This window comes from Ambystoma mexicanum, chromosome 9 (assembly GCF_040938575.1).
Source record: "Ambystoma mexicanum isolate Mex_15411 chromosome 9, UKY_AmexF1_1, whole genome shotgun sequence".
NCBI classification, from domain to species: Eukaryota; Metazoa; Chordata; class Amphibia; order Caudata; family Ambystomatidae; genus Ambystoma; species Ambystoma mexicanum.
This window is the reverse complement of record NC_090931.1, coordinates 575185017-575209015: the sequence shown is the minus strand read 5'-3', so window position 1 is coordinate 575209015 and position 23999 is coordinate 575185017. Positions and strand designations below refer to the sequence as shown.

At 50.4% G+C, this 23999-nt stretch overlaps 1 protein-coding gene across 2 annotated transcripts in view; it reads left to right on the top strand.

Annotated features, from left to right (window-relative positions):
* LOC138488295 (multidrug and toxin extrusion protein 2-like) overlaps positions 1-23999 on the top strand; it is a 398530-nt gene that overhangs the window by 171012 nt on the left and 203519 nt on the right. For both annotated transcript variants that reach the window (XM_069615178.1, XM_069615177.1), the window contains exon 6: positions 20240-20284. In XM_069615178.1, the coding sequence (XP_069471279.1) occupies positions 20240-20284 (45 nt within the window). The remainder of the gene's footprint in view (positions 1-20239; positions 20285-23999) is intronic.

The window sequence follows — 23999 nt, the reverse complement described above, 5'->3', positions numbered from 1 at the left end:
AAGGAAGTTGGAGTAACACATGAAACATGGGTGGGAACTATCAGAAAAGGGGCAAAGCAAAGTGGCAACCTCGGGGCAAAATTAAGAGAACATTTTTTCCACCAGTGCTCTACTTTAGTGCTGAGGCTAATGGAAGGGTGTATTCCAGCAGCACGATCAGCAATCAAGCCTGCCACAATAATTCTTAATCAGCACAATAATGCCAATAAGGGGAAATCCATTACATATGATCAGGTTTTGACGAAATTACAAAGATCTACCGATGAATCTCTGATACTAGCAAGGGGATCTGTAGACCGATCATGAGTGCAAGGAGACACCTAAAAAATAGAATAGCAGATGTACTAGGTGAAGAACTCAATGAGGCTACATTTGAAAAAACTCTGGCGCTGCTATAAAATCTGATAAGCAATCACTAGATCCCTCACTCAAATTAACTAGACTATCCGGCACAGATGAGATGAAGTGGGTATCCAACTCAACATATAGAAAAACAAAAGAAAGGATCACATGATCTCTGCAACAGATACTTCCACCAAATCAAATGGAGCATGAGGCAGCAGACGTAGGGAGAACGACCTCAAAGGCCACCAAAAGTTGGAGATATACTGAATGGTCGGAAACTGAAGATACTATAAAGGGAGCAAAGCACCTCAAGTAGTGACCCAATGATTCATTCAGAATAGAACACTATGGCAATGTATCAGAATTGCAAAGACTGTCAACCTGATGCTGAGTGATCCATTGGATCCTGGGAAAGGTGACCAGCCCATCCCCCATACCTCACTCGGAGCCTTTCTTTCAAACTATATAAAAAGTGGCACAGCAAGAAAACAGGAAGGATAGCCAAGAAGTTAAAATGCAAAATACCAATCAGAAGGACCTGGAAAGGATGTGTGATGCACTGAAGAAAATTAGCTATTCACTCACATTTGTAACTACTCACAAGCATGAGCTGGAATCTAGGGTGTAAGACATGAAAGATGGCAAGGATCATGATGCCAAGTAAATATAAACCAATCATGCCTTGAGCAAAGTGCAGGCAAGCACAATGGACGACCTTGAAAATCATTCACAATGGGCTAACCTCAAAATCTATGGGATTGCAGATCAGAAGGGGGTGACTCTAGTAAATATGTTACCTTACTATTTAAATAAGCTCTTTGTAAACTAGTTAAGAGTTACAGCAAGCTCATCAAGTCTGCTTTAACAGAAACCCAACGATGCAAGCATGCACACCGATGCCTATTTTGACAAATTTATTTATTTTTATTTAATGACTTATCTAGCTCAGGGGGGAACCTGCAGGCATCTGGGTGCACATATACTCGCAAGATGAACACAAAAGACAGGACTCAAACAGGAATCATGTGAAGGTGGTCAATTTCACAGTGGATTGTGCAGGGCACTAATTAGCTGAAATAGAGTGGTCTTCAGAGAGATTTGAAACTTTTTCTCGTTTTGGTCCATAGGTAGGGTCATCGGAAGGGAGTTCCATGCCTGCTGCTAATGTTGGGAAAGCTCTACCCAGGCACTTAGCTATTTTAAATTTATGAGCATTTATGAGTCCCACATTTGTGGCGCGTAGATTGTTTTTTATAGTGCGATACAGTACTTCAAATAGACGGGTGCTTTGCAAAAGAGGCATTTGTGCACTATGGATGCAGTCTTAAACAGGATTGGTCCCTGATGCAGAACCAGTGAAGGGATTGTCTGCCGGAAGAGAGATGCTCATGCCTGGGGATGCCCTTAAGGGCATCATTTTTAAGAATCTGAAGCTTTTGCAGGTACTTTTTGCTAGCCCCCAACAGAGCGTTGCAGTAGTCCAGGCATGAGAGAATAATTGCTTGAGCAATTGAGGCACAATTTGTCTCTGAAATATAGGGTTTGATGATCCTTAAGAGTCTTAGGTGGTGGTGGCAGTTCCTTGAAACATAACTTGTTTGAGTCTCTGCGTCTAGTGAGGAGTTGAGGAACAAACCTAGCATCTTCACTTTACACACAACAGCAATAAAACAACCTTTGAGACATCCAACTTTCAATGATGTCATAGATGATATTCAGGTACAAAGTGTCTAGATCATGATCACTGCTGATTTCTACGATCAGTTGGGTGTCAGAGGTGGGATTGTATGCAGTATTTCCGGGAACACCGGGGACCACTCTCTGAAAGCCGCTCTCATTCTGAAATATTGCAGTGTGCATTGGAAAACACCACCCATCTTTTCCACAAACATTTCCTGCGAGAGACGAACGTCCCATCAGGGTACATATCTTCTATACGAGCGATGCCCGCTCCCCGCCCAGTCTTGAATGATGGCCTTGTCGCAGGTTGGTGCCAAGATTTCTATGTCCCATAGGGATATGCCCGCATCAAATGGGCAATCCACTTCCAGCCTTCTCAAGACTCTCTTCCAGGCGAGTATGGTGCAAGCTATAGGGTCAAATCTACACTTGTCCTGGGATTTGCCGGATATCAACATTCCCTGGAGGTTGTACGGGTGCACCAAGCAACGGTCAATAGGGAGATGAGGGTTTGGGGGGTCGTCTGCGCTACCGGCATCCAGAATTTTGTAAAAGATAGTTGTGCCGCCAGGAAATATAGTTCAACGTCCGGTGCTCTGATTCCCCTAAACTCCCAGGGCAGAGCTAATGTCTCCCAGCTTATGCTGAGCACTTTAGGTGCCAGGCCAGCTTGATCAGCAAGGAGCACACCTCCCCACAGAAGCCCACCCCCTGCCAGACCGGAATATTCTGGAAAATGTAAAGAAGCTTGGGTACCACTATAATTTTGGCAATAGCTATTCTTCCCGTAAGGGGGAGGGGCAGCCCACACCACCTTTCCACTCTGGATTTCAACACTTGCAGATATTTGTTGTGGTTGTCCTCTAGTAGTGTTCTAACATCCCTGCTCACCCGCACCCCCTGGCATGTGACCACTCGCTGTTACTAACCGTACCCTTGGGTATCAGGGGGTCGAACAGTTTTCTCATTTGGGGGAATAGAGAGGATGTGGTCCTATTGATTCTAAGGACAGAGGCCGCACCGAACCTCTCAACCTCCTGAGTTATTGGAGCTAGGTTATTAGCTGGGTCCTTGATATATACGACTGCGTTGTCCGCATATAACGATATTAGTTCTCTCGCCCCCATCGCCAGGCCCCTATGCCCATGATATCTGTGCAGATGGGCTGCCATTACTTCAATTGCCATGGCGAATAGCAGGGGCGAGAGGGGGCAGCCTTGCCTGGTTCCATGTCCTAGTTTGAAGACGCTGGAGCGCGTGCTACCAGTGCCTATCTGGGCGCTCAAGCCTGCATACAGGAGCTGCACCGCCAAGAGAAAATATTTTGGGACCCCAAATTGAGTCAATACTTCAAACAGATAACTCCACTCCACTGAGACAAAAGCCTTTTCCATATCCAGCAGTACTGCCACTGCTTGAGTATTGGGGTCTATCTGAGCTAGTATTGCAAACCATCGCCGCAGGTTTAGAGAGGTCGACCTCCCTGGGATAAACCCTGACTGGTCCATATGGACAATTTGGGAGACGTACGGGAGTAGCCGATCTGCCAGCACCTTGGAAAATATTTTTGTATCAAGGTTCAGCAGGGATATTGGTCGGTAGGAAGAGCATTGGAGGGGTCTTTGCCCGGCTTGGGGATCAGTGTGATCACTGCCTAACACATCGAGGGCGTGAGATGACCTACTGTCAGTCCCTCCTCCCATACCGCCAGCATGTACTGGGCTACCTCAGGACCCCACTCCTTGTAAAACTCTGAAGTCAGGCCGTCAGTGCCTGGTGCCTTAGAGGAGGGCAGGGCTCGTATTGCATTTAAAATCTCATCGACCGTGACAGGGGTCGCTAAGACCTCTGCCGCCTCGTCACTGATCTTCGGTAGAGCAGCCTCACCCACGTACACCTGCAGTTTTGCTTTCGGGAGCGTCCCCCGGGTTGTGTACAGGGACTCGTAGTAGTGTCGAAAGGCATCCGCTATCTCGCTTGCCTTCACGACCATCTCCCCTTCCAGTGTCTTTATCGCAGTTATGTCCCTGTAGCCCCTTTCATGCCTCACAATTGCTGCTAGGTGTCTGCCAGGCTTACCCTCTTCTCCAGTTCTGCGGCCATTGATGTCCGAGAAAAATATTTCCCCTCCCTCTCAGCAAGGGCACCGAAGCGATCCAGTTTCTCTCTTAATTTAGCTAGTGGACCCGGCGCTTCCCCCTTGTTCACCTCTCTCCCATCTTTTAATTTGAAGCTCGGTATCATTTAGTTGTCTCTGTCTGTTTTAACACCCCCAGTTCTAGAGACAAGGACCCACTTCGAATGACCACCTTAAACGCCTCCCACAGTGTACCCATTGTGGAGACCTTGCCCATGTTCTCAGTGAAATAGTTTTTGATCATGCTGTGAATTTCGCTCCTGAACACCAAGTCCCCCAATGCCGCCGACTTGAACCTCCAGTGAGGGCGAGGCGGGGCCGTGTCTAGCTGCAATGACCACAGCACTGGAGTGTTCTTGGGTCGAGTACACAGTTTTCTGTTTGGTGCACTAGGTGTGGTCATGCGAGGCTGTAATCTAACCGTGATGAGGTGTTGTGAGCAGATAAGTGGTAAGATAATTCCTCCCCCTCCGGCCTAAGGCGTCTCCATACGTTCCCTAGCTCCAACACACTCATACCACTAAGGACAGCTTCCGCCGCCCTGGAGCGTTGCCTCACCCCCACTGCTGTTCTGTCTCTGCTTGGGTCTAGTACCACATTAAGGTCCCCCACCCACACAATGTTGGTATGTGTGTATTTCTGGCATAGCCTCACTAAAGTGTGGAAAAACTCGGGGGTTATCAAGGTTTGGACCAGAAATATTGGCAAGTGTGAGCTTAGTGGTCCCCCAGCATCCAGAGACTATAACGTATCTTCCCTGTGGGTTGATATTAGTGGCATTCGCTCGGAACCCCAGAGATTTGTGCACTAATGTCATTACTTCAGCTGAGTAGGCAGAGTATGAGGTGTAATATTTGCAGTTTCTCCAGCTTTTGGCCACACCTTCGTTCCCCCTTCCCATGAGGTGAGTTTCCTGCAGCATGGGTGAGGGATGTGTTCAAAGGCGATTGTACGCCGCCTCGATAGCACACAGGTTTTCCGACTCTTGGCCACTGCCCGAGGCACACATTTTTTTTAATGTAACTTAAACCAATAACCCCCATAACAACCCCTCTTCCCCCCTTCTCAAAAACATCCCCAGCCCTCCCTCCCCCACCCACAATTCCCTCTCACAACCTGCAGTGGCTGGAGCCCCCTTTCCAACATCCCTCAACATCTTCATTACAATGGGCAACAGCCCGGGGGCGCTGGACACCGCCGCCCAAGTGACCTCAACCGTTTCAGACCTCGAGGGCAGGGCCTAAAGAGACAAACAAATCTTACATATGCTGTTGGACTGATTCATTACATCATTAGCAAAACATTATAAAGACCCATGGGGGAAGCCCCGCCGAGAGCGTCTATTCGCCTGCCGCTGTTCTTTGGCGAGGATCAAGAAGTTTCAAGGCTGACACCGTTTCGACGGTCGCTTCAAGGTGCTTGGTTGTGAATCCAAATTGATCACGTCGGCAGGGATTCAAGAAAGTCGTGCACCGCCCCCGGATCTGTAAAGAAATGGGTCAGCCCATTATGTTCAACCCTTAATTTGGAGGGGTATTGCATGGAATATTTTTTTTTTTTTTTTTTTTTTACGAGTGTATAACGACCGTGGTGATTTTTACAAGAGGATGAACGAAAAACAACGGAAAACACTCCCCAGTTCCAACAATTATCTGTCAAACTGTCTACTTCTGTGGCCAGGCCCGTTAAAACAGGGGTACATGTGCGAAGATCTGATCCAAAATTTTTGTGGCTGCAATAGACCAAGATGTTCTCAAGCCTCCTATTAGGCGCTCCCACCAGAGCTCTTCCTCCCTCAGGTAGAAGTTTTTTAAGTGATGAAGAATGTATGGTGATCTAAATTTGTCAGTACCTGGACATAGTAGTAAAAGGTGCCGTAATGTTTCGCTTTGTTCAATGTTATTACAAAAGCGGCAAGTATTTGTTGTTGAAAGGCCCCTTGTGTACAGAATCTCATTTGTAGGTAGCAAATTTAGCCTCGCACGGAGTAGAGTGTTCCTAGTTTTTTTGTCTGGGTGCTTTGTCAGGAAGGGTTGGAGTACATTCAGTTTTCTGTTTGTTGGTGGAAGGTGGCTAGTTAACTTGTACTCAGATGCCTTTTCCAATGTATTTATCCAGTCCAAATCTTCTAGTCGGGTTTTAGTTCTTGTCGGGTTCCCCAGAAGTTCTTCAATCGAGCTGCCGCAGATGTCAAGTTGCTGTAAACACATTTGCTCCCATTTAGACGATAACATGGATTTGCTTGAATTCATCTCTTCATGGACCATCTGGAAAATTGCAGAGGAAGAAGGATCTATTATTTTCCGATATAACATAACTGACGCTCTTTTCACGATTGACTCTAAGGAAGAGAGGGAAAGTTCACGTCTAATCAGAGCAATCGGAGTAGAAGATGGCATGTTCAGTACTGAGCGCCAGAACTGACTCTCCAGTCTGGCCCATATGAAGTGAGGTAAAGATGGCATGGCCTCGACTCCATAGGTGATGGCCGGGATAACTTTGCCCCTGTAGAATTTAAGTAGTGGCAACAATGAAAAACGTCCGTATTTGTTATCCAGTATTTTTGCTTGCGAGGCTAGAGTTTTCATTTTTTCAGAAAGATGGTGCTGCATCGCTGAGTCATTGGCCGTGGAGTCAATGAGGACTCCAAGATATTTAAATTCAGCCACTTGTTCGATTTTGTTTGTGGCCAGATACCACGAAAAAATCTTCATTTTTGTCTTTTTTTGATTCTTTCCAAATACCATTATCTTCGTTTTCTGTTTGTTTACCTCTAGGTCGTTGGCGGCTGTATATGTGATCAATGCAGATAGCTGCCGTTGTAAACCAATTGGGGTCAGTTCTGGGGGGAATACTCGTGCGCTGATTAGAGAATCTTTATAGTCCCCAAAATAGGACAGAAAAAGGGCTGGTGCTAGTGGGCAGCCTTGTTTAACCCCTCTGTCTGTTATGGATGTCGAGAGTAGGCCGTTGGTATTCAGTCGTACCTGCATTGATGTGGCAGCGTGCAGGGCCTTGATGGGGTTCAGGATCTCCTGAGGGCAGTCCCAACTGGAAAGTTTTCCCCAGAGCTTCCTTCGGTTGACTAAGTCGAAGGCCTGGGACAGATCTATAAATGCCAAAAAACAGGTTCCGATTTTTTTCGCAGGCTTTTGCTTTTAAGAGGCTGAGTATAAAGATGTTTATACTAGTTCCTACTCCTTTTTTAAACCCCGATTGGAGAGGGTCATTACAGGGCGCACTTTTTGCCCACTGATTAAAGTGATCCAACAAAAGGGAACCATAAACTTTCCCTATCACATCTAGGAGGGCCACCGGGCGAAAATTTCTAGGGTCGTCCTTCCTTCCTTTTTTGAATATGGGAATAATGATTCCTGAGGTCCAAGTGGGCGGGATTGAGCGAGAGGTAGTGCATTTGTAGAAAATTATGCTCAGCAGGTTTGCCCATTCTTCTGGCGCGGATTTCAAGTTCTCGTTTGACAGACCGTCAGGCCCTGGAGCCCTTGATTTCTTTAGCTTGAGTATTTTGTCCAGAATTTCAGCTCTGTCCGAAAGGTCGACCCACCGAGCTGTCGTCTGGGGATATAAAGGTCCTGCCTCAGAGTCTGGAGATTTGAAGAGTGATGAGTAGAACCCAGTCCATGCTGGTTCCGATATACTGTTTAGCATCATTGTAGATGCCTCCTTAGCGCGTGGGTTAACCAGACTCCAAAAGTCTCTAGAGTTGGATTTTCCAATTTGTTCTAACATGTTTTCAGAGTCTTGTTGGTGTAGTTTTAAGCGGTGGCCCCGTAGCCAGTTTTTATAGGCTCTTGTTGTCTCCTTCATGTAAGCCCTAGTAGCGGGCGAGTTGTTTCTTGCAGCCATTCTTTTAGCTCTGCGGAGGATGTTTAGTTGTGCCACCAACAGCGAGTCAAAAGTATGTGCATGGTAGGTCTGGGTTGTATTGGGCCCCTTCGATCTTTTTAACGAGGCTCTATATGGTTCCAAGAATGGTCTGTAGTCCATCTTTGCGGCCTCCTTGCTGCTTCCATACAAACAAGTAATTTCTTGAATGTTGGTCCGTGAGATCCTTACCCGGTTGCGTTTTCCTACCGGTTCTATTCTTTCAGAGTAATGATAGGTATCTGGTTTTATGGAGGCCCATTTAATGGCCAGCAGGTTGTGATCGCTTTGCTGTGACTGGCAAATGTTGAAATCTATCAACCGGGCTAACAGCAAATCAGAGACGAATATGTAGTCTATTGTTGAGCTGGTCAAACCTCTTTTCCATGTTGGTAGAGAGATAGAGTCAAGAAATGTAGTTGCAGAGTTGAAAAGATGTCTGGCCGTCATCAGCTTCTGCCAGGCTAAGCCTTGTTTACAAGGCTTACTCTGTGCGGGGTCTGTGGTGCTATTATTAGCCAATGGGCACTTGATGTTTAAGTCCCCACATATTATAACATCGCATACCCCAAACTCTAAGTAGACTGAGTCCAATGTGGAGGTTACTATATCAAACAGTGAGGTCTGTTGAATCCCTTTATGGTTCCAATAGATCGACATCACCAACAGGGGGGTGCATGTTTGATGTTCTTCCCCAGCCTCCTTTCGTTGCCACGAGATGAGTACCGCGATGACGTATGGGGTCGTCAAGATGGTTTTGGTTATTTCTAAACCCACACCCATCCGGACTGCGATGATTAGGCCTGATGATGGTCTTCCTTTAGGGCCCGCTAATGCTTCTGAGAAGGCGATCTCGAAACCATCCAATGTTGGTTTGGTTTGTAACCAGACTTCTTGGAGGCATAAGATGTCATAGTCCCCTAAATTGATGTCTCCAGAAGTTGTCAAATGTAAAAACCCTCTTGTGTTCCATGATGCCAGAGTCAGTTGATGTTGGTCTTGGTCAGTGTTTGTAGATTCTGATGGCTATTTCTGTAGGCGTGTGGATAAAGCTTTTGGTAGCCAGGCCCATGAAGACGATTCTAAAGACGGTCTGGTCTGAGTCACTTTTTGGGTCTCTTCTAAGGTTGTGGGAGCCTTTGTATTAGAAGAGCTACTAGGGGAATTTGCTTTCCCCTGAGGAATAGAGTCGATCGTGTTGGACTTAAGAGTAGCTGGTGGTTTCTTTACGGAATTTTCCTTTGAGTTAGTGGACTGACATTCTTCGTTTGATCTTTCCTCCATTGTACAATCCTTTGTCTTGTCGTTATCTGTTCTAGGTGGTCTGGTTAATGTTAACTCAAACCCTTGTTTGAATAGTACTTCCTCTGCTGCTAGTAGTGCTGTAGTCAGATCAGCTGATGTGTATAGCAGACAATATGCTGTATGGTCCTTGTGGAAAGGTTCCACCGTTGTAAGGTCCTCTGATTTTATATTTCTTAAGGAGGAGATACTATGTAGCAGTCTCAACACCGTACGTCTATTTAGTACCAGATATTTTTGGTTCCCAGACCGTTGGCGTATTTTGACCGCTGGATTCTTGTTGTGGTGTTTCAAGTCTTGGTGCGACTTCTTCGAATGATGGAATCTACGATCCCCATTCTCATGTTGTTTATATTCTTGAGGTCCCTTTCTCTTGTGAGAATACGTCAAGTCTTTAGAATTATCCGGTAGATCAGATTTTATTTGAGTGTGAACTCTTGATCTATACGTCACTTGAGGCCGATGAGGAGGTGAGACCACTTCACAATTTTGTTCAGGACGCTTTTCAGTGAATTTCCTGAATTGATCCCCTTGAGTGCTACGTAGAGATTTGAAGCGCTCATCCAGTGAGCTAAAGCCTGAAAGGTCTCTCGTGACTGACTGCTGGTTGTGTGTCATCTTAGTTAGATGAGCGTTCGCCCCTTTCTGTTTGTCCGGGGAGTCGTCAAAGTGTTGACTTATGTCCATCAAGTCCTTTTGCATAAGAAAATCTTCTACTGTTTTTGGTGACTGCGATGTGACTTCTAAATGTGCCTCTATGTCTGACTCATTTGTTGTCACTGGTTTCATCCCTCCCCAGTTTTGGGGCGTCTTTGGTAAGGGATCTTTTTGTTGGAGATCACATTGCGGCATTACTGGAGATGCTTTAAACAAAGGAGCCGTCTTGAGGCATGTGTGCGTTTTGAGAGTCTGTTGCTTTGGTCTCGTGTCCAAATTCCCCTCAAAACGCGGCCCTGGGTTCATTGGTTTGTGGCCTGGGCCTTGGGTGAGTTTCGGTCCTAAGTGGTCTTTCTGTGGGAGGATGGCGTCTAAACAAATTACATCGTTTACGCTCAGATTGTTAGATGTCAGATTTGCTCTGATTGGCAGTGTGTTAAGAGAGCCTGACATGGAGGTTGAGCCCGCTTTTGGCCTTGTCCCACAATCAGTGTAGGATACGTCGCTGCACGGAGTGACTGGTGCTATTGTTTGGGTACTTACATCCATCCCTAGGCTATCTTTGTTGGTTTTTCTTAAGCTTGATAGGGCTTCCATGAACTCAACTTGTTGGAGCTGCAAAGCACCAATTGGGTCAGTTTTTCTTTTCTCTGAAGCGTTGATGTAACCTTCTAAGTAAATGAGCTTAGAATTCATCATCGCAAAGATAGAAGTGTGGTCTTTCAAAGAGTCGTTTATTGCCTCATAGAGTTTGCAAAAAGGTGCTAGAGCGATGGTTACAGCAGACATGATGTACATGAAATCCGCTTTTTTTGACGGAGTCTCCTTAGGGATAGTGTAAGAAGCCTCACTTGATCTTCTATTCGATGCGGAACTCACAGGTGTTGAAGGCGGCCATAGCCGCGGCAGTTCCTTTGGTTTCTGGAGGGAGCCCTCTCGGGGGTCCAGCAGGACGTCTTTGATTCCATTTTCCTCATGTGCTTCCCTGGCCGAGGGAGCCACCGAAGGGGTGGGCTTGTATCCCGAGTTGCTTTTCTCAAAAGGGTACTCCGTCGGACTTGGACTGTCAGCTAGCCCCGAACAGATTAGATCCGGTGACACAGGTAGAGGTGGTATTGATCTTGTGCTGTCTTACTGGGGTAAGAAATTCTTACTTCCCAGTAGAGGTTCAATTAAAGGCTCAGCCTCCGAGACAGTTGGGGCTTCACTGTGAGACTCCTGGACTTCACCACAAGGCTCGGTATACACTAGTGATGGTGGTGGAGATACCGGTTTCTCTATCCCAGTTTTTTGTAGTTCCAAGAAAGTTGGTGAGCCTGATGGACCAAGGTTAGGAGTATCTATTGGATGCACCTTTGTATGAGTTAATGGAGCCATAAACCCACTGTTGGAGGAATTCTTCTGAGAGCCCGATGATGCAGTGAGTAGAGGTTCTAGGAGGGCTTCCAAAAGGTCTGCGTCTGAAATTTCCCCAAGCCCTGCGTGGTGCAATTTCTTTGTGGCTTGTCTGTGAAAAAGCGTTTTTAGTGAGTTTTCCAAACGCTGACTCGCCATTGGTGTTGCTAATCTCGGAGGTTTTTTTGCAGCTGTTCGCTTGGTAGACTTTGGAAGGTCAAAATTTTTCTTAGAAAGCAGTCTGAATGGGATTCCATGTAATTGGCGAGTTGGATCCCCCTGTTTGCTACCCCTCCTCAAGTCTATAGATTTGACAACCTCAGGTTCGATGGACTCAAGACTTATGGGGGCCAAAGGAGAAAAGGTTAGTGCGGGCGAGGTTGGATGAGTGTTCAAGAGTCTTGTCCCCTCCCTCTGGCGATTTTAGGCCATTTCTTTCATAAATGGACAGTTCCGCACGTTCTGCTGGTGGTAAAGAAAGTTTATTATGAACTTGAGCCTTTGTTAGAATTTGTAGTGGGGGCTCTGTCACAATATCCGTGTCCGCCTGATGGCGCTGTGGGGCAGCTGAACCAGGAGGAGTCAAGTTTAAGGGCTTCTCTGCCCCACAGACTCTGGTTTCCTCATCCGGATGCTGGAGTGTGCACGAAGCTCCCTTGAGTGCAACAGGACCTGTGCAGCCCAGCCGCGGCTCCCCCCGGTCCACGACCATGGTGGCCTCCCCTCCTCCGAGGGGCGGCTCCTCCGAGTCATCCGCCGGGAATGGACACCGGGCCCCAGCCTGCCCACCCCCCGTGCGAATCTGTCCGCGCTCGGCCCCAGCCTCCAACAGCTGTTCAAACGAGGCTCTCCCGCAGCTCCGCTGATCCGGGGAGCCGCGGCTAGCCCTGCCGCCAGCCCTGCTCGCGAGCTCCTCGCCGACGCCATCCGACCCCAGCCCCACCCGGTCTCCAGCCCGGGAGGCCCCCCCTCCCACGAGGGGGGGACCCCCCACGCCGTTCTCCTCCGCGGCACCGCGGCTCCTCCGGGGCTGGAGCCCATCACCGGCTCCAAGGTGAAAACGCTACACTGCTCCCGCCGCCTCGATCTGCCAGCGGCGTCCCCAGCCGTGGGGGAACCAGAGGTATGTTCGATCCACTCCTCTGGTAGTAATTGTTGTTTGTGCTTCTGTATGGAGATGATGTTTTTAATGGCATGCTGTACAGTTGATTGCACATTTGATTTGAGTAACTTCAACTTCTTTAATGGGACGTTTTGTGGTTTGCCTCCTGATCTTTTCAAAGAGCCTGCACAGGCTAGAGTGTTAGAAGTCAGGGTAGAGTGAATTTCTCTAGAAGGTGAGGGACCCAACAAAAGGGCAGACAAACTGTTGGCACTCCGCAGTCTTCGTGGAGCATCCTCCTCTTCAAAGATGTTGTGTCTCAGGTCCAGGGTCTCTCCCCCATCCGCCCTAGACGCCATTAGACTGCCACAGACTGCCCACTCTCACACCACTCCGCTCCGCTTCGCTGCTGCCTTCTGATTTTGAAGGAAAAAGGCGCCAAAAATGTCTCTGTAGCCACTGTAGAAAGACTGAGAGGGACTGCCACAGACTGCCCACTCTCACACCACTCCGCTCCGCTTCGCTGCTGCCTTCTGATTTTGAAGGAAAAAGGCGCCAAAAATGTCTCTGTAGCCACTGTAGAAAGACTGAGAGGGACTGCCACAGACTGCCCACTCTCACACCACTCCGCTTCGCTGCTGCCTTCTGATTTTGAAGGAAAAAGGCGCCAAAAATGTCTCTGTAGCCACTGTAGAAAGACTGAGAGGGACTGCCACAGACTGCCCACTCTCACACCACTCCGCTCTTGCATGGAATATTGTATCTCTGTCTCATAACGCTCGTTTCGCTGCCAGAAAGGACAGTCTGGCCTTCTGCACTGCGGGGGTAAAGTCCAGATAGAAGGATACTCTTGTGTTCTCGCAAGTGAGGTCTCAAGTTCTCTCACACTGCAAAGTATGGTTTCCCGATCCCGATAATTCAGGACTCGTGCAAAGCTCTGACAGGGATTCTGACCCGGTCTCGGGGTGACTTGTCACAATCGGTGTGCCCTCTCCACTAAGAATTGGGAAGACAAAGTTGGGGCCTGCAGCACTTCCATAATGAATTTCTCCACGAAGACCTCCATGTTTTGCTGGCCTCCAAATCTTTATTCTCATCTATGACAGAATTTACCTCTCGCCGCAGATCTCGGACTGCTTGCATTGTTTCATTGCTAGTATCCTCGAGCGCACTGACTTGAGTCTCGACCTCGGATGTCCGCTGCTTTCTTTGTCTAAACGTTCCTGCATTCTGTCTACTTTGTATGCCATTCCATCCAACTTTGTGTTTATGGCGGCAAAACCAAATCGCATTTCGGCTAGCACCCGGCTCAGTTCCGATGGGGGATTGGACACGCTCGAGTCGGCCGCCTCTTCCAATTGGGATGCCATGGACAGCATTGTGGGAGTTTCTTCGGGTGCTGTCAATGTATCTCTGCCCTTACTAAGCCCCTCTTTTTGAGTAAATGGTAAACAAGATTGCCGCTTGTTCCCTTTTGCCATGTAGCTTTTGACGGGGGCCGTGCCAACCTACCCCCAGCATGGGGTCGAGTCGTGGGAGAGCGCCCCTTTAGTTATTGCTAGGTTTGTGTCAGTTTGTGGCCAGTGTCCCCTTCGTTCTACCAGATTCCCTCCCGGAAATACTGCAGATGGTTTACGGGGTTCTGGCCCTAATGTGCACACGTGTTCCTCCCTCCGGTTACGGTGGCTGTCCAGTTGCAGCCTTGCCCCTCCGAATGTATGTTTTGCAGGTTGAATCTGCCCTTTCTCCTAAGTTCCCCCTCTGTGCGCCAGTCATAGTATTGTGGTAGTGCACGTTTCCTTGGTGTACCGGTCAGGTCTCCTCCGGTATACTGTCCGGGTTCACTATCCCCGCCATCCACAGGGATGCCTATATTGTGGGTCGGCACAGTGTAATGCCTCAGCAGTGTTTGCAAGTGACCTACTCTAAGCAGGGTGTCAGAAGTTCCCTACTGTTAAGCCTCAGGGGGTTGGAGAGGCGAGGATGCTGCTGCCTGGCTTCCCAGGTGTCAGGCCGCCGTGTAATGCACACGGCCACTTGTGCGCTGCAGAGCCTGCAAGTTGCCAGACCCGAGGCCGGAATCCACTATTCAGGTGGTTACTGGGGAGCCGGGGCTGGTGCGGCGTATGGTCACAAGCAGTCTTACAAAGTACGGTAATAACGCACCGATTCCCAGGCTCGCCCCGCCTTATTTTTCATTTATTCCCCCTCATTTCCAGAGGGGTGGGGGGGCTGCGGCTGCTGCTTATGGGGTTTCTGGGTCCCACACTCCTCGCTGAGGGCAGCTGCCCACCTCACCTGGGCTCCCGTGGGCCGCTGTCTCAGCCGCTCTCCCTTCTCGCCGAGTTTGGCTTTCCCGCTCTGGATTGCCTCTGCTCTGGGCCCTCTGCTTGGCGGTCTCATCCGCTTGGGGGCAGGGCGGCAAGTGGTGCTTCTTCCCCCGGGGGCGGTCGCACCTCCACCGCACCACGCCGGGGCTATGATGGTGCCGTACTCTCCCACCTGGGCAGTGCACAGGCACTCGCGTGGGATGAACTGCGATCCGTACCCCTAGGCCGCCGATATCTGTGGCGCCTCTGGCTTCTCTCCACACTGCAGGACGTCTAGGGCACTTATTCCTTCCCTCACGAGGGGTCGCCTCCTCACCGCAACACTCTGGGCCTCTGGTCTCCTACACCTGGACCGTGCACACACTCGGGTATTGTCAACCGCGAGTCGCCCGTCCGGACCACCGGTGTCCGTGGCGTCTCTGGCGACCTGCCATTGTTAAGGACTTCTGGGGCAAATATTTTCTTGACGTTTGGGCTACCACCTGCCGGGTCAATGTGCCTCACTTTGCTAGCTTTTGGGCCTAGTTGGACCCCGATGGGTCATAGGTCTGCCTCCCCTCAGAGAGATCCAGCTCATAGCTCATAGCAATGAGGCCATATTGGTTGCAGGCTCGCTAGCGCCCCCTGCATAACATCATTGTTAATGTATTCCCCCGCTATAGGTATTGTTTGTTGGATTCATGATGCCTAGCGAACTCTTCGGGAGGGAACCTCATCATCCCGTTATGCCGCCTGAGGCGCTTTTGATGCCCCACCACCAAAGAGTTCTCCTCCCGCATCACCACCTTTTATAGGCCTCCCAGAGTACCAAGGGGCTGTCCACTGATCCCTCGTTGAGCGTATAATATTCCCTGGATGCCTGAGAAATCCGCTCTGCTATTTCAGGGTTTCATAGTTGGTATGCATTTAATCTCCAACCCCCTTGGGGTCGGTACCCCCTTTCTTACACCGTGACCACCATAGGATAGTGGTCTGAGATGCCTCTTGGCAGAAAGGTGGCCTTGAGGACCCTACTTAAATTAATGGATGGTACTAGGAGGTAATCAATTCATGAGTGCGTTTGAGAAGAAAGAGAATCCCCCTCATTGCCAGATGCAGCTCCTGCCAGGTGTCCGTCCATCCCAGTGTTTTCGGTGAAGGTGTGGAGCCTCGTGTGGGGTCTACCCAGCCCTCCCATCTATGATGACCTGTCTCATTCAGGTGAGACGCGGTATCCCCTTCCCTGTAACAACTTTACCCCTTCCTACCAGGTAGGATACTTAGGAACTCAAACCCCCCCCCCCCCCCTTTTCGCAACACACACTTTCTCACGGACAGCTCGCTATGAGAGAAAACGGACTAACACCCAAGCCATATACCTGACATGTCCCAATATAATGGTCAGGCAGAGTCAGGCAATTACTGAACATCACGCACACCTGACGTCCATTAAAAAAGGCAAGCACGAGAGCACCCTCAGAGAGGCAAAGCACATGAGGACACAGCAGTTCTGAGATGGCAGTTTAACACGAGGAGAAAGACAGTCAAACAGAAGGATATCTCAAGGAGGGAAGTGCCCTTGACCTTTTTGGGGAGGAACTGTTACTTTCACAAAACCTTGTGAATAGAAAGCGCAAGAAACCAGGAAACCAGGAAGAAGAATCATGCATTGTGTGTCGGAGGTACCGGGGCCCCCCCGCGCCGAAAATCAAGGCGGAGAGAATCACCTACTGCTGTGGTACTTTCCTTGGCTCCAACAACAAAGCAGCACCAGTGAAATTAACACTGCCAGTGAGTTGGGGACACCAATACCAGACCGGTCTGTGTTGAAGCCAAAGTTGCAAACGGTAACACTGTATGGTGAGCGCTGAAACGACCAAGTGTATGAAACGCATGTAATAACCGCGAGTAAAACTGGATAACAAAAGAGTGATTGAACTTTGAAACCAAGATACAATACCTTTGACAGAGTGGTCTGGCAATGCTTGCGTGCTCATTCGAATGTCTCTGTAAGGTATCCAACTGAGAGTTGACAAAGGTGAAAGAGTGGAAAAGAACTGTGCATCAAAGTGGTCCTGCAATGGGTCAAGTGAAGTCCTATGCACAATCGAAAGTCTTTGATGTTGATACTGCCAAGAAAGTTGATGAGAAAGTAGATAAAGTTGGTCTGAGCCCGAACGAGGGAGATCAATTGAAAGCTGTGGGTTGAAGAAAGTTTGTGTTAGAGTTAATTAAATTGGTCCAAGCCTAGTAGAGGGAGACTGATTGAACATTGTGTTAAATCGGATCTGAGCCCAGCTGAGAAGGATCCGGGGTGAACCGTGATTCACCCGAGAAATTGGATACATGAAAATCCTAGGAGCATTATGTTAAAGGGGCTCTGAATCCAGCTGACTGGGATCCATGGTGAATAGTGAATCACCTGCGAAATTGAATATGTGTGAAATCCTCAGAGGAAAATAATGTATTGTTTGTTAGTCGCATCAGTCCTTTTGAAAGAAGAGACTTTGAAAGGCAAAGAGACTTGGGCAAGGAAGGCCATGATGCTAATGTTTGAACTGCACCCTCATGCTAGAGAAGCTAGGGACTATGCTAAGCTCGAGTGTGCCGCCTTGTCTTGTGCTGAAAACGTCAGGAAGGCAGGCCAACGGCCTGAATATCCTGATTTATAATTTCTTGAACACTTCTTTCTTTTACATAACATTGCTTCCCACACTATTTGTATTTAGAGGTAAGGATTGTCAATAGGTGTTTTAGTATAGGCCCTTTTGTTTTGACAAGACACCACTAGGAGTGTGTTATTATTATTTGATGGTTGGATTAGAAAGGCGTTTTTCAACCCCTTTCTAAAGTTCAATAAACAACCTTGAACCGTGGTCACTTGTATCTGTCTTACTGTTGATACCATGCCTTCCTTACACCCCAGAACAAGAAGTCAAACTACGATCGTCCCAGTTTCCAGCCAACGATCCAGGGGTGTGCTGCATACAGCGCTTCTCCAGCTACGCTCTAGCTGCGTATCTCATGTGCTTTGCCTGCTCCTTGTCTCCCCAGCCCAGGCCACGTCTGAGACTGGGACACTGTTATCCACTTTTCACTTGTATCATGTTCTGGGCCCTCCGCAACGCCCACTTTCCTCTGTTGTGTTTGTGTTATTCATCTTGTTTAGGCCCTCTTTGTCTGCCCAGTCCCAGGCCTCCATCAGGCTTTGAAAGAACTGAACCCCTACTGGACCAACCACCCAAAGGGTGGCCGGAAAGAGCATGGCATATTTAATGTTGGCTGCTCGCAATCTTTTTTTGAACTTCCTCAAATGAGTGCCTCTTCTTCTGTCACTTTGCCCCCCTTAACTATTATTGAGCCCTGCCCTTCTGGATGCCTGCAGTATCGCATCTCAGTCTCAGTAATTCAATATTTTTGCTATAATAGTTCTCGGGTGGGCTCCTGGAATTGCTCTACTGGGGATTCTATGTGCTCGCTCAATGGAGAAGAATTGTTAGAGGCTCGTTGGTCCCATCCACTCTGTCAGCTATTGTTCTAGGTAAAGTTCCACAGACGGCCCCTCTACTTTTTCAGGAAGTCCCAGCACCCTGATGTTATTCCGTCGGGCCCTTCCTTCGGCGTCCTCCACCTTGTCTTCCAACAATTCTGATCTTTTCTGAAGCTTTTGAATGTCTTTTTACATGGGCTGCACAGCGTCCTCCATATCCAATATTCTTTTTTCTGCCTATCCCACCATGGCCAATATCTTTTGCATGTCCTGTCTCGGCAAGCTCACCTCCACTCCCACCGCGTCTACCTTCCTTTCCATCGAGCTCTTGGAGTACCTTATGGCAATCAAGAGGTATCTCGTGGAGGGTGCCGCTCCCGCCTCCTCCCCTCCAGTAGCCACTCCATTCCCTGTCCCGACCGTGGTCTCCTTAGGGGTAGGGGGAGGAGTGTGAAGGTGTCAATTTTTGCTTGCAGAGAACCCTTCTTCAGTTTTTCTTTCATCATAGTGCTCCCTTCCTCTAATACGCGCCGTCTCAGACTTGTCTAGGGGTGCCACTTCCCTCCAGTTCATCCACCCTTGTGTGAGTTTCCGGCTCTCTCCTTACCCTCCCAATGCGTTCCGTCGCTCCCTTCACCTTCACTTTTAGGGCTTTTGGTGTCTACGGTCCCCACTGCCTTCCAGAATCTCCTTGACAATATCCTCTGGAATTTGGGTATCATCTGAGGCCTATACCCCCTTGGTGGGTGTTCAGTGCCCCCCTGCTTATTGCCCTGAGGTCTTTCAGGTCCTGAGCTCTGTTGGCCTCAGGGTCTTGCCTCCCCAGCACCTTTTGCAGTCTGAATGTCTCTTAGGCCTCAATCCGCCATTCCGTGCATCCTCCACACTGCCGTTGTTTGTGGACACCTCCTCGCCCTTTGTGCCTTCTAGTGCCAATCCCTGCAGCCTTGCTCTTCCTCTGCCCCCGCTTGTTTCCCTATGTATCTGGCCACGACGGGTGGTGAGCTTTGAAACTGGTGCTCGCAATGTGTCTCAGCTGCTTGAATACAGTCCTGTCACCAGACCCCCATGTTATGTCCCACCTCCTTCCTGCCTGTTTTCACACTGCCTCCCTGGCCGCCCCCTGGTCCAAGGCTCCCTAAGGGACCCAGGTGCTCCTCGCTTACTTTTGTTGGCATGGGTGTTCTGGCCCCCAGGCCAACCCCGAGTCCTCAGTAAAGCCTGTCCGCCGCTCTCTGTTCTGTATCTGCCTCTTTGCTGCTGCTCTGTTTCCACTCTGCTGCTGTGTATACGTGCTGCTGTCAGAGTGCTGCAAGGGGCAGTGCTCTCCTTCTCACTGCAGTGTCAGTGGCATCTCCCGCTGCTCTCCCCTGACCTCACTGGCTGTCGGAGCCCAGCCAGCCCTGTATGTTGCGCCTCTCTGCTTCTTGTCACAGCATGCCCTCCGGGCCCGGCTGCAAAGGGGGATGCTGCACCGGGCACGCTCACCATGCAAACACGGCCCCGGCCGCCCCCACCTCCGTCTCCCAGCATCTGCAGTTGTCGCAAGTCCAGCTGAATCATTTTCCCAGGCTCCCGCTCTGCTATCTTGTAGGCTGCCTTTTCTCCCTGTCTTGCTTGGTGCGCGACTCGGGGCACCATTTTTGCTGCTTGTCAGCGGGTTCTGATTGTTCTTGGGCGGGTATGTTCTCTCCCGGCACTTCGGGGAGGTCTCGGAGCCTACCAATGCTGGCACTGCAGCAGAGCTAGAGCTGCCCACATCTAATCTGCCTTTTTACGCAGCAGCGCCGCTGTTGCTGAAGTGTTTTAACACCTGTTGTCCAATCATGTTGTCTAGTATGTTTGAAGAAGGTAATGTATATTGCAGGGCAGGCAGCAGTCTTTACAGTCCCAATTAAGGTCATTTGATTTTAAATGTGTGCTTTTTATATTTATAGGCTTCGTTCCTCTACGGGTTGCAGACCAGATATTTACAAAATCAGGTAAGATTAGTTCCCTGGTGGTGCATTTCTTTTTCAATTATTGTGGAGTTATTGCGAATGAAGCGTTATGCCGGTAAAGGATTCTTTAGGTAAATGTATGTGTTAATACATCTTTTATAATACAATAAATACCAGAGACCAGTCTCTAAGCGCAGGACTGTGATTCAACCATGTGCTGCTCTGCGTTGTCTTGATTAGAGGGCACCCACTTGAACAACAGCTATCATTTCAACAAACAGAATGAGCACGGTTATACGCGATCACCTTTGCTAAAACTGAAAGTAGGTGCTGTAATTGGGCTACTACGCAATCTTAAGCCATCACAGGGATTATGCAATGGAACAAGGTTGACAATTACTCGTCTACAAAGACACATCATAGAGGCTCGTGTAATCGCTAGAACTTAGATACTGTTCTCATACCGCGCATACCTCTCATACCATCTGATACATTTAGCCTTTTCAATGACCATTAATAAGTCACAGGGGGGGAGACCACCAGGGGGTGCAGAGGCAATGGCTGCCTAGTGCCGAGCTCCCGCCAGAACAGGGCCTTTTAGCGGGATTGAGCCCCGCCGGACCCCCCCAGGCGGAACAGCTAACTGCCCATCGATTGGTGACCCCCCCGTGAGACGCCGGCACGAAGGAGCGGATCTCGCCGCCCCCCGGGAACCGGAGTTCGGGCCGTGTCGGAGCCGCGACCGAGCAAGTGAGGACGGGGAGCGGCCTGCGGACGTGCGGAGCCCAGCAGAGGACCCCGACCGCCAGCCGGAGTGCAGCGCCCCGCCGACCCAGAAGGGGCGGGCGAACGGAGTCGGCCGCCAACACCGGCGGAGGAGGTAGGGGGGCCGCGGCGGCGAGGCGGCTCGCGGGCCAGGCCATCCCCCGGACAGACCCCGGCGGATCACCTCAAAGGATCGGCCCGGGCCCACCCCTGCCAGACCCCGACGGCAGGATCAGCCCCTCCCGCCGGCACCAGCTCCACACCCCGGGCCCACCCAGGGCAATAGCTCTTAAGAGGGGAACCGGGCCCCCAGCTCTTGCTCCCGCACCGGGCCGGGACGATCCAATTGGCGGCCCCGAGCCCAGCATCCGAGGCCTGAAAACGTCGCCCCCCTTAAAACCCCAGGAAACAGTCGCAGGAAAAGGGGAGCACACCTGGGATCGGCAGCGGCCAAGGCTACCCCCGCAGCACACCCCACCCCCGTTACCACAGACCCATAGGGGCCCTGGCCTTGCCGCCCAGCGCAAACACACTGGGGAGAGGGGATATCTCCCACCCACCCAACAAGGAACCCAGCGAGCCCGGAGGCACAGAGACAAGGCTTAATCAGGTGGTGGCCCCCGGTGACAACCCCGGGGCGTGTGCCCGCCTGACTCCCCCCCCCCCGGGTGGAGAACTCAGACAGCAAACAGAGGCTGGAACACGACGTTGGCAGCCCCCCCCTCCCCACGGGACCGCACCAAGACGTGGGGGCTCTTGGCCAGCGGCGGACCCCGAGGGGGGCACAGAGGGGGATCGCATGAACTGGCTAGAATCTCTGCAAGCGTTTAGGTACAGGGATCGCAACAACAGCCACATGGGCTCCAGTGATCCGACCCACCCGGGAAACATGTCGGAATCCTCGACGGCGATGGAGAGGGGCTTCGCCTCCATCCTTCAGGAAATTAGGGAAATGCGATCAGACATCACCCAGAAATTCAAAAAAATGGAACAGAGGGTGGACAAAGTGGAGGAGAGGCTCCTACGGGTAGAAACCAACCAGTCCTCGTCAACGGCACAGGAGGTCCAATTTGACATGAGGCTCTCGGCCTTGGAGAAAAGGGATGAGGAGAAGGCCAGACAGTTTGACGACTTTGAAAACAGGGAAAGGAGGAATAACTTAAGATTTTTCGGGATCCCGGAAACGGAGGGGGAGACAGAGAGAGACCTAACCCGAGTCGTGAAAGACATATCACCCTTCTGTTCGCGGAGGAGATGACCACGGAACCCACGTTCGACAGGGTGCATAGAGCAGGGGGCAGGGCAGGGAACCCCCGATCTGTCCTAACCCGATTCCACTACTATACGGAAAAGACCAAGGTTTTGGAAGAAGCGAGAAAGGCAGGGGTGATCACCTACAACAATGCCCAGATCACTATTTTTCAGGACCTCTCCGCCTATACCTTGGCGAAGCGCAGAATGTGCCGTCCCCTGACGCAGCTACTCAAGGAGAAGGGGGTACGCTACAGGTGGGGGTATCCTTTCTCCCTGTCCTTCGAATACATGGGCCAACGCACTACGTTGGTCACAGAAGAGGATATTAGAGGAGCCATACACGACTACGTGGTGGACCCAGCCCCCCGAAGAAGCCTAATCGGCCCGGAGGCACTGGCCAAGGGTGGGCCAGGTCAGTCGGGACCCAGGAGAAGGAAAACAGCTTCACGAAAATACAAAAAATTGAATACTCCACCTCCCGCCCAGGAGAGAGAGCAAATGGACTCGGAGGGCTGACGGCGGGGGAGCCCCGACAAGCTGCGGGACAGGTGTGGAAGTACGTGAGGTCCTAGTGACGACTCTGTCCCCTGGAACAGCAAGTATACAGTGGGCAACCGACGGGGAAGAGGCCGGGGGGGAAAGGGGGGCTCAAGGAGATGAGCATTGTACTGTGGGCCTAGCCAGGGGAGGTCAGGCTGGTGGTCCGGCCACATGCCAGTGATGGCGGAACTTACTGGCTGGACGTCGGGTAGGGGGGTGGGGGGTTCTTTCAAGTTGGCTGGGGATGTTTTTTCAGGGAGGGGGGAGGAGGGGATGTTTGGGGTCAGTTTTAAGGCCCGGGGGAAGGGGGTAGGGAGAATCCAAGCAATCTAGAAGCGAGACAAATTAAGCGATACAGGTTTTTTGACATGATGTGGGTGGCCAGCCGGGAGAGTTACATAGACAATGGCTGATGGCTTGCCGGCCCTGGGGGTGGGCACCTTGAATGTGCGAGGTCTGAATACCACCACAAAGAGGTCCCTGGTTTGCAGGGAGTTCAGAAGAGCTAAGCTAGACCTGCTTTTCCTGCAGGAGACTCATTGGGCCCGGGGGAAGGAACCCAAGATGAGGGGAGGAGGAATCGGCGAGATTTTTTGTGCATCACATAAGTCTAAGAAGAGGGGAGTGGCAATTCTGCTAGCAAGGAGCGTAGGCTTTGAGCAGGAGGCGACCCTGAAGGACCCTGAGGGACGCTACCTAATGGTGAGGGGCACACTACAAGGGGCCCCCTTAACCCTCGCAGTTGTATATGGCCCGAATGAAGGCCAAGCCCAGTTCTGGGAGGAAGTAAGAGACAGGCTTAAACTCTTTGTTCACGGCAAAATAGTGGTAGGGGGGGATTTCAACATGGTCCTAGATCCGGCCTTAGATAGGAAGCGACTTGGCCCTCCGAACGTCAGACCGGTGGATGAGGCCACGGCACGCTGCTTCCGGAGGGTCAACACCGAGCTGGGCCTGGTCGACACGATTCCATCCCCCAGGTCCGACGTCCCCTCGTTCACGTACTACTCGGCCATTCATACCTCATTCTCCAGAATCGATTATATTCTGGTGGACGAGACGCTTCGCCCACACGTCTCGGGCTACAGTGTGGACTCGATCCCCTGGACGGACCATGACATGGCCTGCGTCACTATAGCTGAGGGCTGGCATGCGGAACGCATAGGCCGCTGGAAATGTAATGACCCCCTTCTCAAAG